The sequence below is a fragment of the Amphibalanus amphitrite genome, unplaced genomic scaffold (genome assembly GCF_019059575.1).
Source record: "Amphibalanus amphitrite isolate SeventyFive unplaced genomic scaffold, NRLGWU_Aamphi_draft 000193F_arrow, whole genome shotgun sequence".
Taxonomy (NCBI): Eukaryota; Metazoa; Arthropoda; class Thecostraca; order Balanomorpha; family Balanidae; genus Amphibalanus; species Amphibalanus amphitrite.
Genome location: NW_024881688.1, coordinates 679,146 through 697,586, shown reverse-complemented (window position 1 = coordinate 697,586; position 18,441 = coordinate 679,146). Strand labels below are relative to the sequence as shown.

The window sequence follows — 18,441 nt, the reverse complement described above, 5'->3', positions numbered from 1 at the left end:
AAAACAAAAACTTATTTCGGGCGCAGTATCGTCAATCAAACAGGTGCAGTGCATGACGTTGAGCCATGCAGCGTTAACTCCGACTCCGGAGTCGGAGTCGGCGAGATTTTGACGACTCCGACTCCGACTCCGATTCCGGGTAGAGCTGTCGACTCCGACCGACTCCAACTCCTACTCCGACTCCGCAGCCCTGGTTCAGACCTTGTTAATGTTGCATGAAAATGCGTTACAAAAACGGCAACGGCCGCAGATACCAGCAAGTATTAGCGCAAAAGTCAACCGCTGGGCCGTTTTGTGATGGCGACTGAGGGTAAAATGCCCATCGTGTATGGTATCGCTCTTCTTGTTGCTTGGGTACCTACATACCTAAATCAATGTTGTGTATAGAGTAAACGCGGAAATAATAGATATATACATTTATTACACGTATAATGGTCGCCAGCGTCCATGGTACACTCCCCTCCCACCCCTCCCTTACCGACACGGGCTTGGCAGACTGGAGCACACGACTGAAGCACACGACCTCAGTCTCTGCTCAGACCGGAACACCCGACCCCAGTCTGTGCTCAGACCGGAACACCCGACCCCAGTCTGTGCTCAGACCGGAACACCCAGCCCCAGTCTGTGCTCCGACTGGAACACACGACCCCAGTCTGTGCAGTGGCTGAATGGTGGCGGTTACTGCTGCAGCCCCGTTATCCATTCACACCCATTGCAGGCAGTCCCGTTAGCCTGAGCTCCTTTACGTTGGCTCATCAAACACTCGCCCATTTACACGCACACCGCAACACATTCACTTGGATAACAAGGAAATCAAACAACAACAACATCCTAAAGGCACAACAAGCAAACAGCTTCAGGATTCACCGAAACTCTGCAGTTGAGCAGACACCCGGCTATAGAAATAGTGCCTGCAGATACACAACACAAAACAAAGAAACACTATACGCGCAACAACAAACGACAAACACGGAACCGGACCTCAAAGCTGGCGTTGGCCCGGTCGCTCGCTTCCCACACGCTCACATATCACGGACACTGGTGGCTGGCTCAGAGAGCCCGCCCACTACCTGCTCCCTGCAGTTCCCCGTCACCCGCCCTGACCTCGGCTGGTCGGCGCGCCACGCTGACCCGTGACCCGGCCCGGAGTGGTGACGGTCGCCCTGACCGTACGTCAGGTCACTGGCGGTGTGTCGTGACGGTAGAAGTACGGGTCAGTTCTGGGCCTCGTGGCCTAGCCGCATGGCCTGTGGTCGTGACCAGATCTCAGGCATTCCTGGCAGTCAGATAGACAGGCACCCGACCCTCTCAGGAAAGAGACGCTCGCCGGGGGCTAGCTGTAGATAGACCAGACCAACTGGACGGCGCGGTGGTCGGCCGCCCCTCAGAGGCTGTTGGCCGCGCTGTGGTCAGGGCATCTGACGTGTCCGTGTCGGTCCCCATCGGACCGACGTCGCTGCGTCCTACCCGCGTTCCCAGAAAGGCACCTGAATCATCGTTGAGCCGGAGGTGCCAGCCTCTCAGGTGGGTACCGTTCCTTTCGGCGCCGCCAGAGCTCGGGCCTCTCCAGGCGACACCGGGCCCAGGCGCCGGACCCGCAGTGCACACTCACTCACCCGAACGGCAAGACGCTCGGCTCTGCACCCGGCGCTCAGAACTGGCCGCTCTTCTTCTGCAGGAAGATGGGGTTCTCGAACGAGGAGAGCATGGCGGCGCGGTCGCCGCTGAAGCCCCGGTACCGCAGACAGAGGAAGGCCGACAGAAGTGACGAGATGACCAGGATCGCCAGCAGGACGATCAGCGTGGCCGCGAAGCCCGGCGTCGACATGCAGATCTGGTGCTCGCTGCCCTCCACGGGCACCACCACCGTCTGCGTGTCGTTGCCGGCGGGCGTCTCGAGCGCGAACGCCAGGTCGCGCGTCGACACCACCTGGATGATGCGGTCGATGCCGACGTCGCGCGCCTCGTCGGCCGATCGTCGCTGGCGGTGCGGCGCGTCGTATCCACCCTTGTCCTGCTGGCCGCACTGCTCCGAGCACTGGTAGCGGCAGATCTGGATCGTGCACTGGAAGTGAACCTCCATCGAGTCGGGGAACTTGAACGCCTGGAAGTGAGCGTACGACAGCACCGACGCCGACGCGCCGAAGTTCTTGATCTTGGTGAACTTGGACATCAGCTTCGGCCGGGTGATGCAGCCCGCCTGGTCGACCAGCTGGATCGGAGCACGCTTGCCGTCGTGAGCCACGCAGTTGCGGACGAGCATGTCGAACTTGTTATCGTCGTCCTTGATGGCCAGCACCATGGTCATGGTCTGTCCGATCTTCACCAGACCGCTGACCTCCGCCGCCCACGGGCCCTTGCCGACCTGGATCTGCATCCAGCAGCCCACGTTATCCCCGGCGAAGTCGGCGCGCACCACGTCCAGCATGTCGACGGGGAAGGGCCGGAAGGTGACGGCCTTCTCGTACTGGTTGTGCCAGGTGCAGCGCAGCTTGCGCGCCTGGTCCCAGACCTCCTGCACCTGCGGGTCGTACTGGATGATTATGGTGTTCTCGAAGAAGGTGCCCGTGTCGGCGCCGTAGCCGCCGTGGCCGCTGTCCGAGTTGCCCGTGGTGCCACACGAGTTGATGCTGACGTCGAACTGGGCGTGCGCGCTGTTGGAGCCCGCCTGCAGGTGCACGCAGTCGTAGTTGCTGTAGTGACCCTTGCTGAAGATGATGCCAGAGAACGGCTTGTCAAAGTGCACCGAGACACGCATCAGCGCCTTGTCGCACTGCACGTCCAGTGAAACGATCCGGGGCATGTCGGCGGCCGGCACGGGCCACACCTCGGCGCCGCCGCCGTATCCGCCGGCCTGGGGCGCCGCCGGGGCGCCGTAGTTGTCCTGGGGCGCCGCCGGGGCGCCGTAGCCGTCCTGGGGCGCCGGCTGGTACTGGCCGGCCGGGGCACCGTACTCTTCAGCGGGCTGCTCGGGCGTCTGGTAACTGACCTGGGCCTGAGCCTCCGGAGCGCCGTACTGCTCGGCCACCTGGTGGGACGGCGGCGCGTCGTAGGTCTGCTCCGGGTGCGCCGGCGCTTCGTAACTCTGCTGAGGGGCGTCGTACGTCTGCTGAGGGGCGTCATAGGTCTGTTGAGGGGCATCATATGTCTCCTGAGGAGCGTCGTAAGTCTGTTCGGGAGCGTCATAGGTCTGCTGGGGCTCCGAGTAGCTCTGCTGCGGCTCCGAGTAGCTCTGCTGCGGCTGGACCTGAGCGGCGTAGGACGGCTGCGGCGCCGAGTAGTCGTCCGCCGGAGCGCTGTAAGACTCCCCACCACCGTGGCCGGCATTATGGCCGCCTCCGTGACCGGCATCGTGGCCGCCATCTTCGTACTGCTGCGGCGGCGGGGCCACGTAGGCGCCAGACGCTACCGTGCCAGAGGAGTGAGAGTCGCCGTGTCCTCCGGAGCTGTGTCCTCCAGAGCTGTGTCCGCCAGAGCTGTGTCCTCCCGAGCTGTGTCCGCCAGAGCTGTGTCCTCCAGAGCTGTGTCCTCCAGAGCTGTGTCCTCCCGAGCTGTGTCCTCCAGCAGCGTGTCCTCCAGCTGCGTGTCCTCCGGTAGCGTGTCCTCCGGCAGCGTGTCCTCCGCTGGGAGCGCCGTATTCAGCACTGGGCTTAGGAGGCGGGCCGTAGCTGGGCTGAGGCGGACCGTAGACGGGACGGGGCTTGTGGGGACGAGGGCGGGGCCGGGGGCGGTAGCGGGGAGGGCCGTGGGCCGGCTTGGGCTTGTAGACGGGCCGCGGCCGGCCGTGTCCTCCTCCGACAGCCACCCCGTGTCCGGCTCCGTGTCCGCCGCCGACGGCAGCTCCGTGACCCCCGCCGTGTCCGCCGCCGAACGCGCCGGCCGGCGCCTTGGGCAGCACCACCGTGCCGGGCCTGACGGGCACGGCGAACGGCACGGGGATCGGTCCGGGCACCGGCGGGCTGCCCTTGGGCGGCCGCGGCGGGCCGTAGTCGTCGTGGCCGCCCGAGCTGTAGCCGCCGGAGGGGGGCGCGTGCACGGCGTGACCGCCCGAGTCGCGCTCCTCTAGCTGAGAGGCCAGCGCCAGCTGGTCCTCCTCCGGGGCGTCGTCGGAACGCGCCTGAGCCTCCAGGGGCGCCTCGGCGGGCGCCGGGTCGGCGGGCTCGGCGCCCGGCTCGGCCACGGCCACTCCCTGGACGACCTGAGTGGCCTCCTCCTCAGCGCCGGCCGCCTGAAAGAGAAACACGGGACTCTGGTCAGATGGAGGGCAGTCGTATGAGATACATTGATTACTGTTTTTGTTTGGGTAGATGATAGTCTCGTGTCAGGTGGTCATTTTATGCTAGCACACATCGAGATCGAGAACAGGCAGTGGGAAAATATAACAAAACACACGGATGTCTCCCCATCAGTCAAACCCGAGAAAGTCGCGTCACGGTGCGTTTAACATGCCGGCGGTTCGGATCTGTCGCCCGCTGACCGGTGGAATTTCAGACACCTGTCATTAGGGCTGGTCCGGAGCGGCCGGACGGCGGCTGTTTCGCACCCTGGCGGCGTAAGCCGGCCGTGGGAGCGCCAGTGGCGGCCGGTGGCCGACATTCGGCCGGCCGGCGCACGTGCCGGCGGCGGCTGCGGCCGCTCTGTGTCCTCCTGACCGGCCGGTTCCGATGGGAACCCAGCACCGCGTGATTCGGGCGGCGCTCAATTGGTAACGGTGGCGCGCGGAGCCGTGATGGTCCGTCCGACGGACCGCCCGCGGCCAGCCCCGCCGGGCGCGGCCGGCGCCGCTATTTCGCCCAACGGTCGCAGATGTGCGCCGCGCCCGGACGAAGGATTGTGGCCGGCGTGCAGTTCCAACTGTGATTCACGCTGTCGCTCACTGTCGACGTCCCGTTACCATAAACGTATTCTGGGGGTCGGTAAAACCGAGTCTGTTTCTCGCTCTCTCTACCACCGTTTGCCAATGAGCTCCGTAGTCCGTATACCTAATCCACAGATCGGCCAATGCAGATCAGTCCTATATAACTGCTGGCCAGTCGGGCCAATGCAGATGAGCTCTGTAGAACTGTTGGGAAGTCCATGCAGATTCGCCCTCTGCTCGCCGTGTGGCCGGCCGGTGACGTGCCGGCTCCTCGGGCTCCCGCTGGACGTGTCTGACCCCGTTTATCGACTAACCCACTCATCCCGAATACGTAATGGAGCGCCGCTCCGACCCCCGCCGAGCTACCTGGCAGCGCACAGCGCCGCTGACGCAACGGAGACGCGCGGAACGAGGGAGAGCGGCCCAGTTAGGAAGGAGACATACCACACGGACACAAACAACAGCACGCATAGGCAGATAACAGCACATGGACGTAAACAGAACATCACACTGACGTAAACAGAGCATCGCACTGACGCAAACAATAGTAGATGGATGCAAACAGAACTTCACCTGGACACACACAGAACATGATACGGGCGCAAACAAAGTGTAAAGCGGACGGCAAATTGGTGACTCGTGTATATAATAATTGTTCATTTAGCTACGGACTTGATTGAAGAATAAACACGAGTGTCAAAGGTTTCTGTTTTCAGATGCCGAACTCCTAAGATGGACATCGTGTCGCCACTTGCCAGCCAAAGATTCCCGCTCAAGTTGGATGTTTCGTTTGGAGCTACATGCACATCGCAGGTAAGTCGCTGACCACGGCTGTGCTGCCGCTCCTGTGGCCGGGGATGTGGGCCAGATAGGTGTGGCTCTCGCTGTCGGGAGTAGCCGCGGGCTGCCCCCATTCCTACCGGGCGCGGACATGATATACGCCCGGGAGGGGCCGGGGCGGGCCGGGCGAGCCGGCGCTCCGCACGACAAGCCGCCTCCGCATGATACGGGCACGTGAGGCGTCGCTGCGCGCACGCCGGCTCTCGTCTCCACCTTCGTTCTATCCTGAGCCTCTTTTTCCATCGGTCAATTCATAACCTTCGTACTCATAGCTTTCGGCAGCTTTGTTCATCCAAGATCATAGTTTTGGCTTCCACCGTTTTTGCCGAATCTTGTCAAATGTGCAGCCATCCTGTCCTGGTTTCCTTGGCTGTTTTGACCCATCCAACGTCGTGCCGCGTTACTAATATCGTCACGTCACCCACATATACCGCACATGACACAGATGTCAGCGCTGACCACCTATTCCCGCCCCGGAGGCACGGAGGACCGCCGCGTCAATAACAGTGGTCACCAATTTTCCGTAGGTAGCACCGCCCATTTCCACACTGGCGGCGCCAATTGCCAGCTGGCCGTATAGAGTTTGTAATAGGCGCGGAAATATATTATCTCATTATAACTGTACGGTCGCGCTGGCGAATTGGCGGCGCGGCGTCGGCGGCCCTACTGAACCTGTGACCCGCTGTGGTCCCGAGGAGTCCAAACGACCCGCTGGAACGCGACGGGTGTGTGCTCGGCCGGCCCAGTAATTGGGACTACGGTGTATTGACGGCGTAATTGGGGCACTCCAGAGAGGATGACACGGCAGAGGAGACGGTACACGGCAGACGTGGGTCAGGAGACGTGTCGCGATCATTTGTGGCATATTTCTGACGCAAGATCGTGACGCTGATCCTCCCGTTGCTCCGATGAACCCCGCCGCGCCGTGCTGAAATTCCAGCCATGCGCGGCGGTCGCGGTGCCATTTCGCCGCCGCTGCGGAACGATTGAGCACCGCACGGCACTGGGTCAGCCGGGCGACCGGCGCTGACCCCAGCGGTGACCCGAGCGGCGACCCCTGACCTTCCGGGGCGGGCCGCGGTCGGCCGCCGCGCCGCCTCCCACCCACAGGGTGCCTGGCTCCGCTCCTTCCGCCCTCAGTCAGGAGCTGTTACCGCACCGTTCACACCCTGGTGAACGGGGCCCGCTTCCGTCCGGCCGGCCGGCGAGAAAGGGCTGCTGGCGGCGCCCGGTCGGACAGCCACTTCCGCGTTTCGAACATTTATAAATGTTATTCTTTTTCTCAACAACAGACCGCCAGACCCCCGGCAGCTGCCATTCTGAGTAAGTTGGTGACTGGTGTTATCTTTGTGTGGCGCGCTGCTGTCGCCGATAGCCTCGTGTCTGGCGTTGCAGTCTCCAGTGCTACTGCGCTGTGCTAAAATGCAATCTCCCGTTGGTAGAGTGACAGTTTCGCTCTCGATGCCGTTAGTGCTATTACTTTCTGGAGAGATGGTTACGTGTTTATGTTATGACGCAGTGTGTGCCGCTTTATACGGGTTAGTGTTGCATTGGGAAACCAAACTTTGCTGTTATCATGTTCATGAAAATTACTTTTCGGCTGTTATTCGTAATATACGCACTGAGTTGTAAATTATGCCACGATTGCAGCGTTGAAGTGCCGTTTAAGTTTCGCCTAAGTTGCTTTTAGTGTTGAGCTGAATTGTTGACATTACGAAAGCTCCACTTCATTTGAAGATAATTTCGCATCCAATTATATTTGGAAGCACACTATGTGAAACGTTTCACATACTCTGAGTTGTAACCGAAACATGCCTGGTTACTGTGCCGTGACGCTCGTCCTAGAACGTAGAAGTACGGCACGACATTCCCACTGGTGGATCCCGCCCCTTCTGTGATTTGCATGTGTGAAGCGGGTCTCCCGTCACGCATTCCTCCGAGCCACAGCTTTCATTTCGTCCGAACGGCCACGGCGGGCGCCGCCTGCCGCCGCGGCTGTGCGTTTCTCGATTCCCACATTGATTCCGGTTGACGGGGCGCCCCTCGCGCGTGTCGAGTCTGCCCGTCCTCTGCACGGAGCAGGGCAGGGTCAGTACGGCCAGCGCCTGAATGCTAGTGCAGGAAATATCTTGGCTGTCTATAGGGCACGACAGACCAGTGAATGATTGCCAGTTGCCACATCCTTAAACTTGAACTCGGGCTGTGAACGGATGTCAGGGCTCGTTCAATGTTACCACCGAGCCAGGTCGGTGAGAATCAGCGGAGTTGAATCAGCGGAGTTGAATCAGCGGAGTTGAATCAGCGGAGCTGACCAGTGACCAGGGAGACGGCATGCCTTTACAGCGAGGTCGGCCGCCCCTAGATCATTATCACCGCCCTGGCCGCGCCTGTCTGTGCCCCATCCCCGTGAGATGGTGCGAGACGGCGCGATGAGGGCGGTCCGGACCTCGCCCGACCGCCCGCGGCCCACCCTCTCATTAAGGTCGTTAACGGGACGATGGCACGCGGCCCCAAACAACAGAATGCCCAACAATTTGGTGCCGAGAACGCCTGGACAGCCTGCGGATACAGGGGGTGGGGTGACTGGTGAGTATCCTCTGGAGAGAAGCCGAGACAAGTGAAAAACAAGGCGTTTGTGGACCTACGTCACCGCTCGCTTTTGCAGCGCGTTAGATTGCGATTCCTGTGATGATTCGCTCGCGGCCTGTCATAAATCGATTATTACAGACATTAATAATTCATCATAAATAGAGGGGTTATATGACCAGATATTTACAGGCACTTAAAGCCCATCGACATGAATAATTAAGTTATGACGACCATATGCTTCACTGCACCAGCCTGCAAACTATCCTGTCGGTGCGCTCCTCCTCAGTATCCCGTTCCACATGAGTAACTCCTCTAAGACGTCATCATCGCGGCATCCGATACATGTGGGTCAGTGTGTCTGCTGCTGTGGCTCCGTATCGGCTGCGTCACACAGCGCGTAAGGTGGTCCACTGGGGACTGAATGCCCGGTTAGTGTGGCCGCGGGAGTTACACGGCCGAGCGCGCACCGCCGCGCCTCGCTGACCGTGCCGCTCGAGCTGCCGTTGATATCCGCGTGGGGATGTGGAGGAAGGGAGAGTGGCGGCTCATGGGGCTGGTGGAGCTGGGATGTCATGAATGCTTTTCTGCCGAGCAGGCAGAGATGAAAGGTGAACGATAATCGCAACAATACTGTAGGAGCTATCTCAGCAGGATTCGATCTTTTAAGAACAGTAGGGCAAACGTGGCAAACGGCGGGCTTCTGCCAACTATACCATCGCTTACAAACACGTGGTCATTGGTAGTTTATGGAATACATATATCGTATACGCCAACATGTAAGTTGGCGGCAGCACGCCGGTTTCCATCCCTGTCATTCGTCTCTGTCCGTCCCATCGGGGCGGTCCCTTCGGGCCTCCATCCCACTGGTCAGTCCCGTCGCGTCCCGGCACGGCGCCGCTCAGCGACCCACTTGGGTCGCCGACTGACACGGTTTTCGGCGGATCTGCTCTCGGCGCTCTGCCCGCTCTGCTCGGCAGCTGCTCGTCGCCCGGGGGCACGGACAGGCTCGGCGGAGACCAGCAGAGGAGGGAGGCTGCCGTGCCGTCTCCCAGCGAGCGAGGAGCGGCCTCAATGGCACGCCGTGCCCGGCTGTCGCGGCAGTCAGCGTGGCGCGGTGCTGTGACCTTTGGTGCCGCGGCTGACGGCGGGCTCAGACGTGACCCAGGTGACCCGGGCCCCGGCGAGGCAGACGCTACCTCTGAAGATCACTCGCGACCGCCGCCGCTGGGCCGCCGACCTCTGAGAGCCTCGTCGTGACCGACTGACGGCCCTTCTGTCCTGTTGGACGTCGTTTTGTGAGTTGTGACGGCTCTGACACATCGTGTCGGCCCTCTGGGCGGCGTGACGCGCCGTTCCGGAGCTCCTCGCGCTGACCCAGTTCCGCGGAAACCGATCGGAGCCGCGCGGCACGGGCGCGCGCGCCGGCCGGTGTGGCGGCGGCGCCCGCGGCGGCCGCCGGCCCGATTGGCACCGGCGCGACCGAGTAGCGGTCGGCGCGAACCGCGTGCCGCCGCGCCGCGTGCTGGGCCAGTTAGCCACCGCGGCCGCGCGCAAGGACGCCCCAGGGCTGCCGGAACGGCGCCCGAGTGCGCCGGCACCGCCCCGGGCACAACGAGCGGTGTCTTTGTGCGGTCCGCTGCTACGGAGGCGCCGCGGGCGGGGCTGCCGCCGAGCTGTCGTGCAGTGGACAACGGCACGGTGGTCGGTGTGACGTTTTAATCCCTCATATGAGTTTTTGGGAGAGCTGTCATGAGTTCTTTCCCTCAGTGCACGATAATCCATGTTGTGAAAACTGAAATATCGGCTAGTAGATATGTTGCCCATTGTATTTTGTACTGCTTTGGACTGTGGTAAATGGGAAGCTCACTACGGAGTACGGACAGAACAGCACAACTCTCAACTTGTCAGAGTGTTTTCGTTAGAAGACGGCTCTGTCCGACCAACACTGCATACCTGACAGGAAAGCCGAGATGAATAACAAGCATCATCTCTCCTCAGTCGGCCTCGGCCTGTTGTCGCTATCCAAACACGGAACGTCTCTTGTCTCCTATTGAAATGTGACGCCCATGGATCATTTTCACAGGGCCAATGTTGTGTCACAACAGCCAGTAATGGCCAGCTTGTTTACTGAAGCGTATGATTTACGCATTCAGCCGGAGCAGCTGGAGCGGAACGAAAACTCTCGACTTTGACACCAGCTGGGACCGGCTGCCGTGTCCGCGGTCCGTGTTTGGGGAAGGTGGGCGGACATTGTGTGTGCGTTTTTTTAGAGTTTCGGTCAGGGAATAGCCGAGAGAAGCTCGGGAAAGTGGTGCAGTGAACGGCTCGGACAATCGGCGCCGAGAAAGCTCAATCGGTTGGCCGAACAGATGCTACCAAAACCATGACGCTGTAAACGGCTTTCGTGAAGCCTGGGTCCGAAAGTGGTGAAACTTCACGGCGACTGTCACGCTCGAAGCGGCTTTGACTAATGATACACCGGCCTTTCGTTACGGGATAGGATTCCCCATATCTACCTTCGTACATAATCTCTGAATGTCGTTATTCTTACTATCACATATCCGATTCTCTTGAGATTATTAATCTGTGAATTCTGCATGCATATGTGATGATGGTGACAGTTTTGCCTGTCATTGCCACCACTTCATTCGGTCCCACCACTGGGACCGACAGAAACAACTTCATTTTAGCCGATGGTAGACCGTTAGCCATATTTGTCCGTTTATAGCCCATGAAATGGAGGGTGTCTCACTATGAATAAGTGATAACTATAAACCATACATTATGTTGTAATATTCGTGGCATTTGCACAGTTTTGGAAGTCGTGGTTGAGTCACCAAGTACAGCCCAAAACACCACTGTTCTTTGACGCATGTTGAAGCAACTCACGGACGTGTAAGGACCAATCACACTGTGTCGGGACTCGGGTACTCACCAGGGCGAGCAGCGCGCACAGAAGAACGTTCCGCAGCAGCATGGCGATCGTTCACGGCTCTGAAACGAACACAGAAACCATGCGTCAGTAGCATGTAGTGACAGCGGAGAATGGAATCCGGAAATCAGTCGCAGTTATCTAAGGTAAGACGGTAAGATAATATCATTTAGGCACAGGTGCCAATAACAACGATGGGTAATAGCTCATACGTCTAAGGTAGATTTTTCACACCACAATCTTGTACTCTAAGTGAGCAATTAGCAACCCTGACTAAACGGTGTTCATGGAAGTCGCCTCTGCTCTTCTACTTCCTGATAAGTGGCATTGTATCAAATCAAGCCGTCCTTCCAAATCTTTGGTAATTATCAGCGCTATCAGGCTGTCCTACAGAGCTCGATAGCCATCAGTTGTAATGTGGGCTACTTGTCACACTTCACGGCGCCCCGCGCTCTGGACAGGCTCGGCCCGTGCCCCCGGTGACCAGCGTCCCGTCCCACTGCCTCCGACAGTCACCAGAGCGCGACCGACCCGCCACTGGAGCGGCCACCAGCCCCACCACCGGAACCGGCGCGGCCTTGCGCTTCCGAGCGGGCCCGGCACGTGGCTGTGGCCACCCCTCCCCCCGGGTCCCCACGGCCGACAGCCCGGGGGTGCGCCCTCGCTAGGATCAGGGGGCGCCGAGCCGTGGACCTGACGGCCGGCTGCGAGTGCCGGGTCACCGGTTACACCGGTCGCCCTGCAGAGGTCACCGCAGATCGGCAGGGGTCAGAGGTCACCCGGTGTGTGGGCATTGCCGGGTCACCGGTGCACCGGCACGTTTCGCCGACCCGCGCTGTGCACCGGTGGGCACCCGGCACCCATGGTGGGCCGGCGGCGACCCCACTGACCGTATTCGCTGCGTCACAGACCGTGTGCGAAATTACAGTGACACGCCGGCACACAGTAGGTAATAATGACGGTGGGGTGCTACTCATGGCGATCAGATCTGAGAACTGGTTCACTGGCTGTTTGGGAACCAGTTTCTAATGATCGATTTAAGTTGATTATATCGCCGATTAGGGCCCGATATGCGTAAGATGAAGCTGTTATACGCTTTATTGCTGCTAGACTGTTTAAGTGGCGCATTCCGAGACAGCCTGGACCGTGATTTCCTGGTCTAAACAGTGGTTTTAGGTTACCACTGCCACTATTTTCTTGTCTGTGGAAGGTATTCCAATTATGTCCAGGCTATGAATTGGTGTATAACGTATTTGCTCAGTCGTCCCATTTCATTGGATCTATGATGTTAGGTAATCATTGAAGAGCCTATATGGGAAAAATGCGAAATATTTCACAGTCGGGTATGTAAGAATACAAAGTGGTGGGAACATTATTTAAAAAAAAAGTTTTTACAAGTAAGACTTATGAAAGCTTCGGTCTTCAATCGGCGAGGGTCGCCCGCCGGTAGACCATTGGTGCTGGCTGCCGACCGGCACTCTTATTTGATCCTCAGGAAACTTATTAATTCAGTCTACCATGGCGGTAAGGTATGGCTTCCAGGTGATTCACAGTTCAATTTCAACAGATGAATTTAATCCATAAAACAAGTAGATGAGTTGCTAAAGAACGGATCAGGGTTACACTCCGTGGTAAGTTTTCTGATTGCCCGCTGGCGTCTTCAACGTTTTCCGAGCTGTCTTTGCCACTGTCTCTGCTGCACACTTGTCGCCACTCACATCCTCTCCACCAAGTCCCCGTCGGTCACCTCACCTGTTGTCTCTACGGGCCGCCGACAGTGCACCGTCCGCCGCCGCTGCTCCTCTGTCTCCGCTGCGCTCCTGCAGTCCGACCCCGCACACAGCCGCCGCACTGTCCGTCCGCTCCGGGTGGCACACAGAGTCAGAGTCCGGGACTGAGCAGTCGGTCACCACTGCGACCGGCCGCCGCTGGAGCTGCGTCTCGACTGCGCCAGGCTCGCCGCCGGCCGGCCGCCTCACTCCACAGACCTAGATTGGTGCCGGCCGACGCGCCGACCGCAAGCTTTCGACGGCCGCGGGCGCCCGAGGGCAGACCCGGGCCGGAAATGGACGGCGGTGGGACGCCTCCTCCTCGTCTCACATCCTGACTTCTGCTCGGCTCTGACGGAGATCAGAGGTCCAAGGAGTATCTCAGTATAGTGCAGGCTGCCTGCAATAGTTGGACGCTGACGCCGGCAGTCTGCTGAACAGGCAGTTCATTGAATTGACCCGACCCTGGGCCCATGGTCAATGATGGACGAATGTCGTCGCTCATTTTATTCAAAATGGGACCACTTATAGAGGTGACCGAGATGATAGTGTAGTGATGATCTGCCGGCTTCATGGGAGGAGCCTGCATCATCATTCATCAAAGAACTTGTCCAACCTGAGTCCTATGGGGAAATATATCAGTGAATTTTTCTACCAGAAGCTCAACAAAATGTGTCGACCTGAACACTCAAACCAACCGGCAACACAAAGTTATTAAGCATTGAAATCGATTTCCGAACATTCTCCGAAACTCACGTCTGATGTCCAACCGGTCGTCACAATGTACAGTCGTGTACAGGTTGATGGTCCCCTACTCTTTATCCACCGGGTTCCTATGGCTCAGCATTGGCAGCAGCCGCCTGGTACCGGTAGGCTGTGCCGCATGACCCGAGAGTGAAGCGGCACAGCCTACCCACACTGTATGACACCGGCTCGGGTCGCCTGGAAGAGCGATTTGACCGGACGCTGCGTTACACCGGCTGGGGGGAGGGGGGGGGGGGGGTAAGGGTCAGGTCTGTCTATTTGGCTCGGCTCGGTGGATGAGGCGGGCTGGAGTGTGGTGTGGGGCGGGGGTGATGTGGGGAGGGAGTGAGCGGACCTGGGGCTGGGCGTGTGTGGTCACTTGTCGCATAGAACCGATCGTAATCCACCCTCCAAAAATTCGCTTTAGAGATATTCACAAAACCCAGGGGGTTCAAACACCCATCTCCCAAGTGGGGTGCGGAAGGACAGGTAAGGGTCCATACGGTCTCCTCATGAATTGCAGCAAAGAAAGAAAACAGACCTGTCACCAAATAATTTTTTCTGAAAAGTGGACTAATCGCATAGCCTCGGACACAGAAATAAACATCCAGCACGCGAAGCGTCTCGAACCGGGCCTCTCACCACCGGTCAGTTTGACAGTCTAGCACTCCTATGCTGAGCTACACCGGATGGTGGCCACGGCCGGGGCAAAGTCTGGCCGGGCGGGCGGCGGGGCCGGGAGATCGGCAGCAAAGTCAATGAATGTTGTTGTGGTTTCGGGTGCCGGTCGCTCTAGCTTGGTGGAATGATGATGGATCATTGGCAAAACTTTCAACGTGGAGTCCCGGTTCGAGCCTCATCGGGGCACCGGCTACTTTTCCGAGTTAGGATCTGGTTTGATTTTAGTGGTTGCGAGCCATTTATACGGTTTTATATCTACATGTCGATTGTCGATTGATTGATTGATTCATTCATTCGTTCGTTCGTTCGTTTAATACATGTCGACATTTAGCATACGAATTGACATCGAGGATCAATCCGATCAATCTACCATTTTCATAAGCGTATTGCCTAAATATCATGCATATATGTATGTGGCACAAGACCTATGGTTGCCTCGATACCGTGCCAAATCACGTTTTGCACAATGCACAAGTAAATTATATTCGCTGGGTATTCCGTGCATTGTGCTTAGCAAAAACAGGAATGCACTTGTTAAGCGACGCAAAATGTGCAATGCAGCAAGTGACCACACACACCCGCCCAGCCCCCATGGTCCACCAACACGCCCCACACCACTCGCCAGCCCACGCCAACCACCGAGACGAGCCCCTCCCCCCGCGCTGGTCTGACGCGACAGCTGGCCTACAAAGCGCTCCACCCGGCGACCCGAGCTGATGTCAAACGGCGTGGGTAGACTGTGCCGCTTCACTCTCGGGTCATGCGGCACAGTCTACCGGTACCAGGCGGCTGCTGCCAATGCTGAGCCATAGGAACCCGGTGTATAAAGAGTGGGGGACCATCAACCTGTACACGACTGTACTGCACATATTCTGCGGCATGTGAACGGTGTCAAGCCTCAATACACCATTTTCATATGAAAATACAAAACATGCTATTATATCTTTTTTGCTCCTACGAAACATCTTTCTTGTGAGGTACCCAACATCATGAAAGGGACGCTCCTGCTGTTTCTGTGCAATTTTTCTCTTCTCACGAATGACGAAAATGTAATCTGAAGTCACTCATGCCCTAAACTAACCGAGTTTCCACTGGCGCACTTTGCGAAACCGTCACTCTGCATGTCACAATAAACAGCGCCGAATTCCGGCTTTCCGTCAGACTGGAATGGTTCGGCCATGCGTTCCACCCGTTTTGGAGAAAGAGCGTGATTGTGACATCACGAATTAGTGCCTGCAGCGCAGCGAAGACGGGTTTTTCCGAGACATTGTGACTACTGACTGCCACCGGAGCTTTCACGCTCAGTTATTGTGGCGAACATATAGAGTGGAACCGAACGATATTGGCACTCTGACTGTTTGGATGGCTCAATTGAAGGTGCCAGTCGTTGCTGAACGGCTGTTCCATGCCTGATTGTTGAGGTCTCTCTGCTGTTTGGCTTGAACAGCGCTTGTGAACCAGATCCGGGTGCGTACTTACGTTCATAATTGTTCCGCTCTGTTATTTTACCAATTGTTGAGTGCGCGGCAGCTATTGGATCTCACCATTGAGTTTTGATGAACTGCTCCTACCGAATTATCCCAACGGACACAGTCCCAGAATAACACGGGGAACGCAGTAAAAATGACGATGGGCTCTCGGCTTCCACAGAGGGGTAACGGTGTCGGCCTTATAGACCTGTCAGGAGCGGGAGATGTGACCGGACCAGCTTCAATTGGCCGTGGAGAGCGGTCCGTAGTAATTAATGTAGCCAGGACACGACACGGGGCTAGTTGAAGCGCTCGCCCGGGCGCAACGCTGTGCTGACTCTTACGGTGTTTCAGGTGTTTGATGCCGCGGAGCAAAGCGTATTCATATCCTTTGCACTTGGTCATCAATGCTGTTTCCATCTTAAGGTATATTCTACATTCTTGTTTATTGTTCGTCGGGGTACCTGAACATTTCACTTGCCCACTGTGCCATCAATATCCAGCTCAACCGTCAATGCGAGCCTGCACGCTCGTCCACTAGATTGATCGACTGGGAATGAGGATGCTTGGCAGCACAAATCAGGATTCCATAATCCATCCAGTCCTTTGCTGGCTGACGAACCTTTGTACATAGTTAGTTGGTGCACTGCCAGGAGCTCTCTACATATGTAGATATCAGTTTCATCGTGCGACACTGAAATCATCCATTGTAAACACTGGATTCTGGAAGCTCCAAGATAGTTTCGCTGTAACACTCGATAAACTGATGAAGGTACTGTTCGTAAACTAGGTTGTGGAACGAGGAAATCATTGTGCCGATAGAAGTGGTGTTATCATTAATGGCGCAGGGCGCTCAGAAACAATGCGGTAGGTATCGTGCACGGCCACCTTTGCACAGTCAATGCACATGACTGTCTTCTCTCGAATTTCGACGGATTTTTTTTTTATTTACTCTTAAACTCATGGCTGAAAAGACATAGAGATTAAGGGCAAATAACGCTGTTTGGTACCGTAACTATGCGTATAATAAAAACTGACACCACATGAAATCTTTTGAGTTGGTACTTGTAAACCCGTGTTACTTGTTTTGTCTCGCGCCCAAGCTACGAGTGTCTGTAAACATAACTGTCATGATTTAATTTGCCCATACCGCGGGGTACGTGACTGCAGAAACTCAGCACCATGTTCAACTTCCATCATGTAGCCTGCACGCTCTTCCCATTCTTCCCTCCCATAACGCACCGAGTCGTGCCAATGTTGACGAACCGTTAACGGAGTTACCGCCGGTTACGCGGAGAATTGACGGACTTCGATGATCCATGGCCGGTCCATCGTCCTGTTAACCTCAGTTTTATCGCTCGAGTGCAGCTTAACCTATTCATGGGGTGTGCGCTGTCGGTGTTTACTGCCGTTTTTGCCGCGGCTGTCTGGGCGGTATGAGGTGCCGACATGCCGCCGGTCTTGAGCGCTGGGCAGTGCGAGAGACTAACTGACTGACTGATCATTGTCTGGCGCTGGTTGAAGGGTTTCCTCGGGACCAACGAATAGCTGGATCGGCAGAGTGGCAGCCTGATAAACCGAATAGACTGACGGAGAGACAGGTCGTCAAATCGACAGACTGACGAGCCTGACACACAGAGTCACAGACCGACAGGTCGACAGCTGGACTGACGTGACGTACTGACAGATCGACTTGCCGACGTTACACCGGCAGGCGGCATAGCATCGTCATGGCTGCCGTACTCGTATATCGAGGTCAGCGGGCGGTGCCGTTCGCTGTTCGTCCGTTCGCGGTTCGTCCGGGGCGGCGCCGGTGCTACTCGCTCGTCCGGTGCGGTGCCGGTGCTACTCGCTCGTCCGGGGCGGCGCCGCGCGGCACTGACCACCAGAAATGTGGCGGACGGAACACCGCTAACGGTGTCCGAGTGCCGTCACTGCACACGTCACTGCACATTGACGGGCTGACACTGTGTCAGTGTCGTCACTGCAACCGGGTGGACTGACACGGTGTCAGAAAGGCTGAGACGGTGTCAGGTGGCGTCACTGCTGAATAGCTGACATGGTGTCAGCGCTCACCTCGAAAGCACGGAGCGTCTATTGAGCTCATACAATCTATCCATTCTTGGTACTTTATTTCTTCTCCCTGCTTACCACTTCAGTGTCTTATTATTTTTCCTTCACATATTCGTAAATGGAAGCTACAGCTACTAATCTAGCCGTGTACTAGCAGCAATGACGTTTGCTTATCCTTTGTAAATATATACCTATTCAAACATCATGTGTGTAGATTGTAGAATCATTATATCACTCTTAATCAATCATGGTCTTACTGTACAAATCAAATCATGGCTTACTGTACAAATTACACCATGGCAACATGAAAGTAGATGTTAGTAGAATTATATGTGAACCTAGCTATATATCACGGTCACGGAGTGATCACCCTAAAAAGATAGAGAGACTTCCGTCGAGATTACTTCAGTACCATAACTCGTTTTTCCCAAAAACCATAAGAGAGTGGAACCAACTTTTGCCCAGCATGATGGAAGCCGAATCTGT

The 18,441-nt window shown here is 57.1% G+C and overlaps 1 protein-coding gene and 1 long non-coding RNA gene across 3 annotated transcripts in view; one reads left to right on the top strand and one right to left on the bottom strand.

The window, feature by feature from the left end:
• The window catches only part of LOC122384583, a 39,487-nt gene that overhangs the window by 1,910 nt on the left and 19,136 nt on the right, over positions 1-18,441 (top strand). The window contains exon 3 of one of the 2 annotated variants that reach the window (XR_006257062.1): positions 5,575-5,671. The exons of the other annotated variant lie outside the window; for it this stretch is intronic. This is a non-coding gene — a long non-coding RNA (uncharacterized LOC122384583). The remainder of the gene's footprint in view (positions 1-5,574; positions 5,672-18,441) is intronic. 2 annotated transcript variants of the gene reach the window in all.
• LOC122384579 (AT-rich interactive domain-containing protein 1A-like) lies at positions 402-13,124 on the bottom strand. Its single transcript, XM_043372121.1, has 4 exons — positions 12,972-13,124; positions 11,223-11,281; positions 3,619-4,228; positions 402-3,573 (listed from the first exon to the last, which is right to left on the bottom strand). Exons 2-4 carry the CDS (start codon positions 11,262-11,264, stop codon positions 1,652-1,654), a joined length of 2,574 nt encoding a protein of 857 aa, XP_043228056.1. The 5' UTR covers positions 11,265-11,281; positions 12,972-13,124; the 3' UTR covers positions 402-1,651.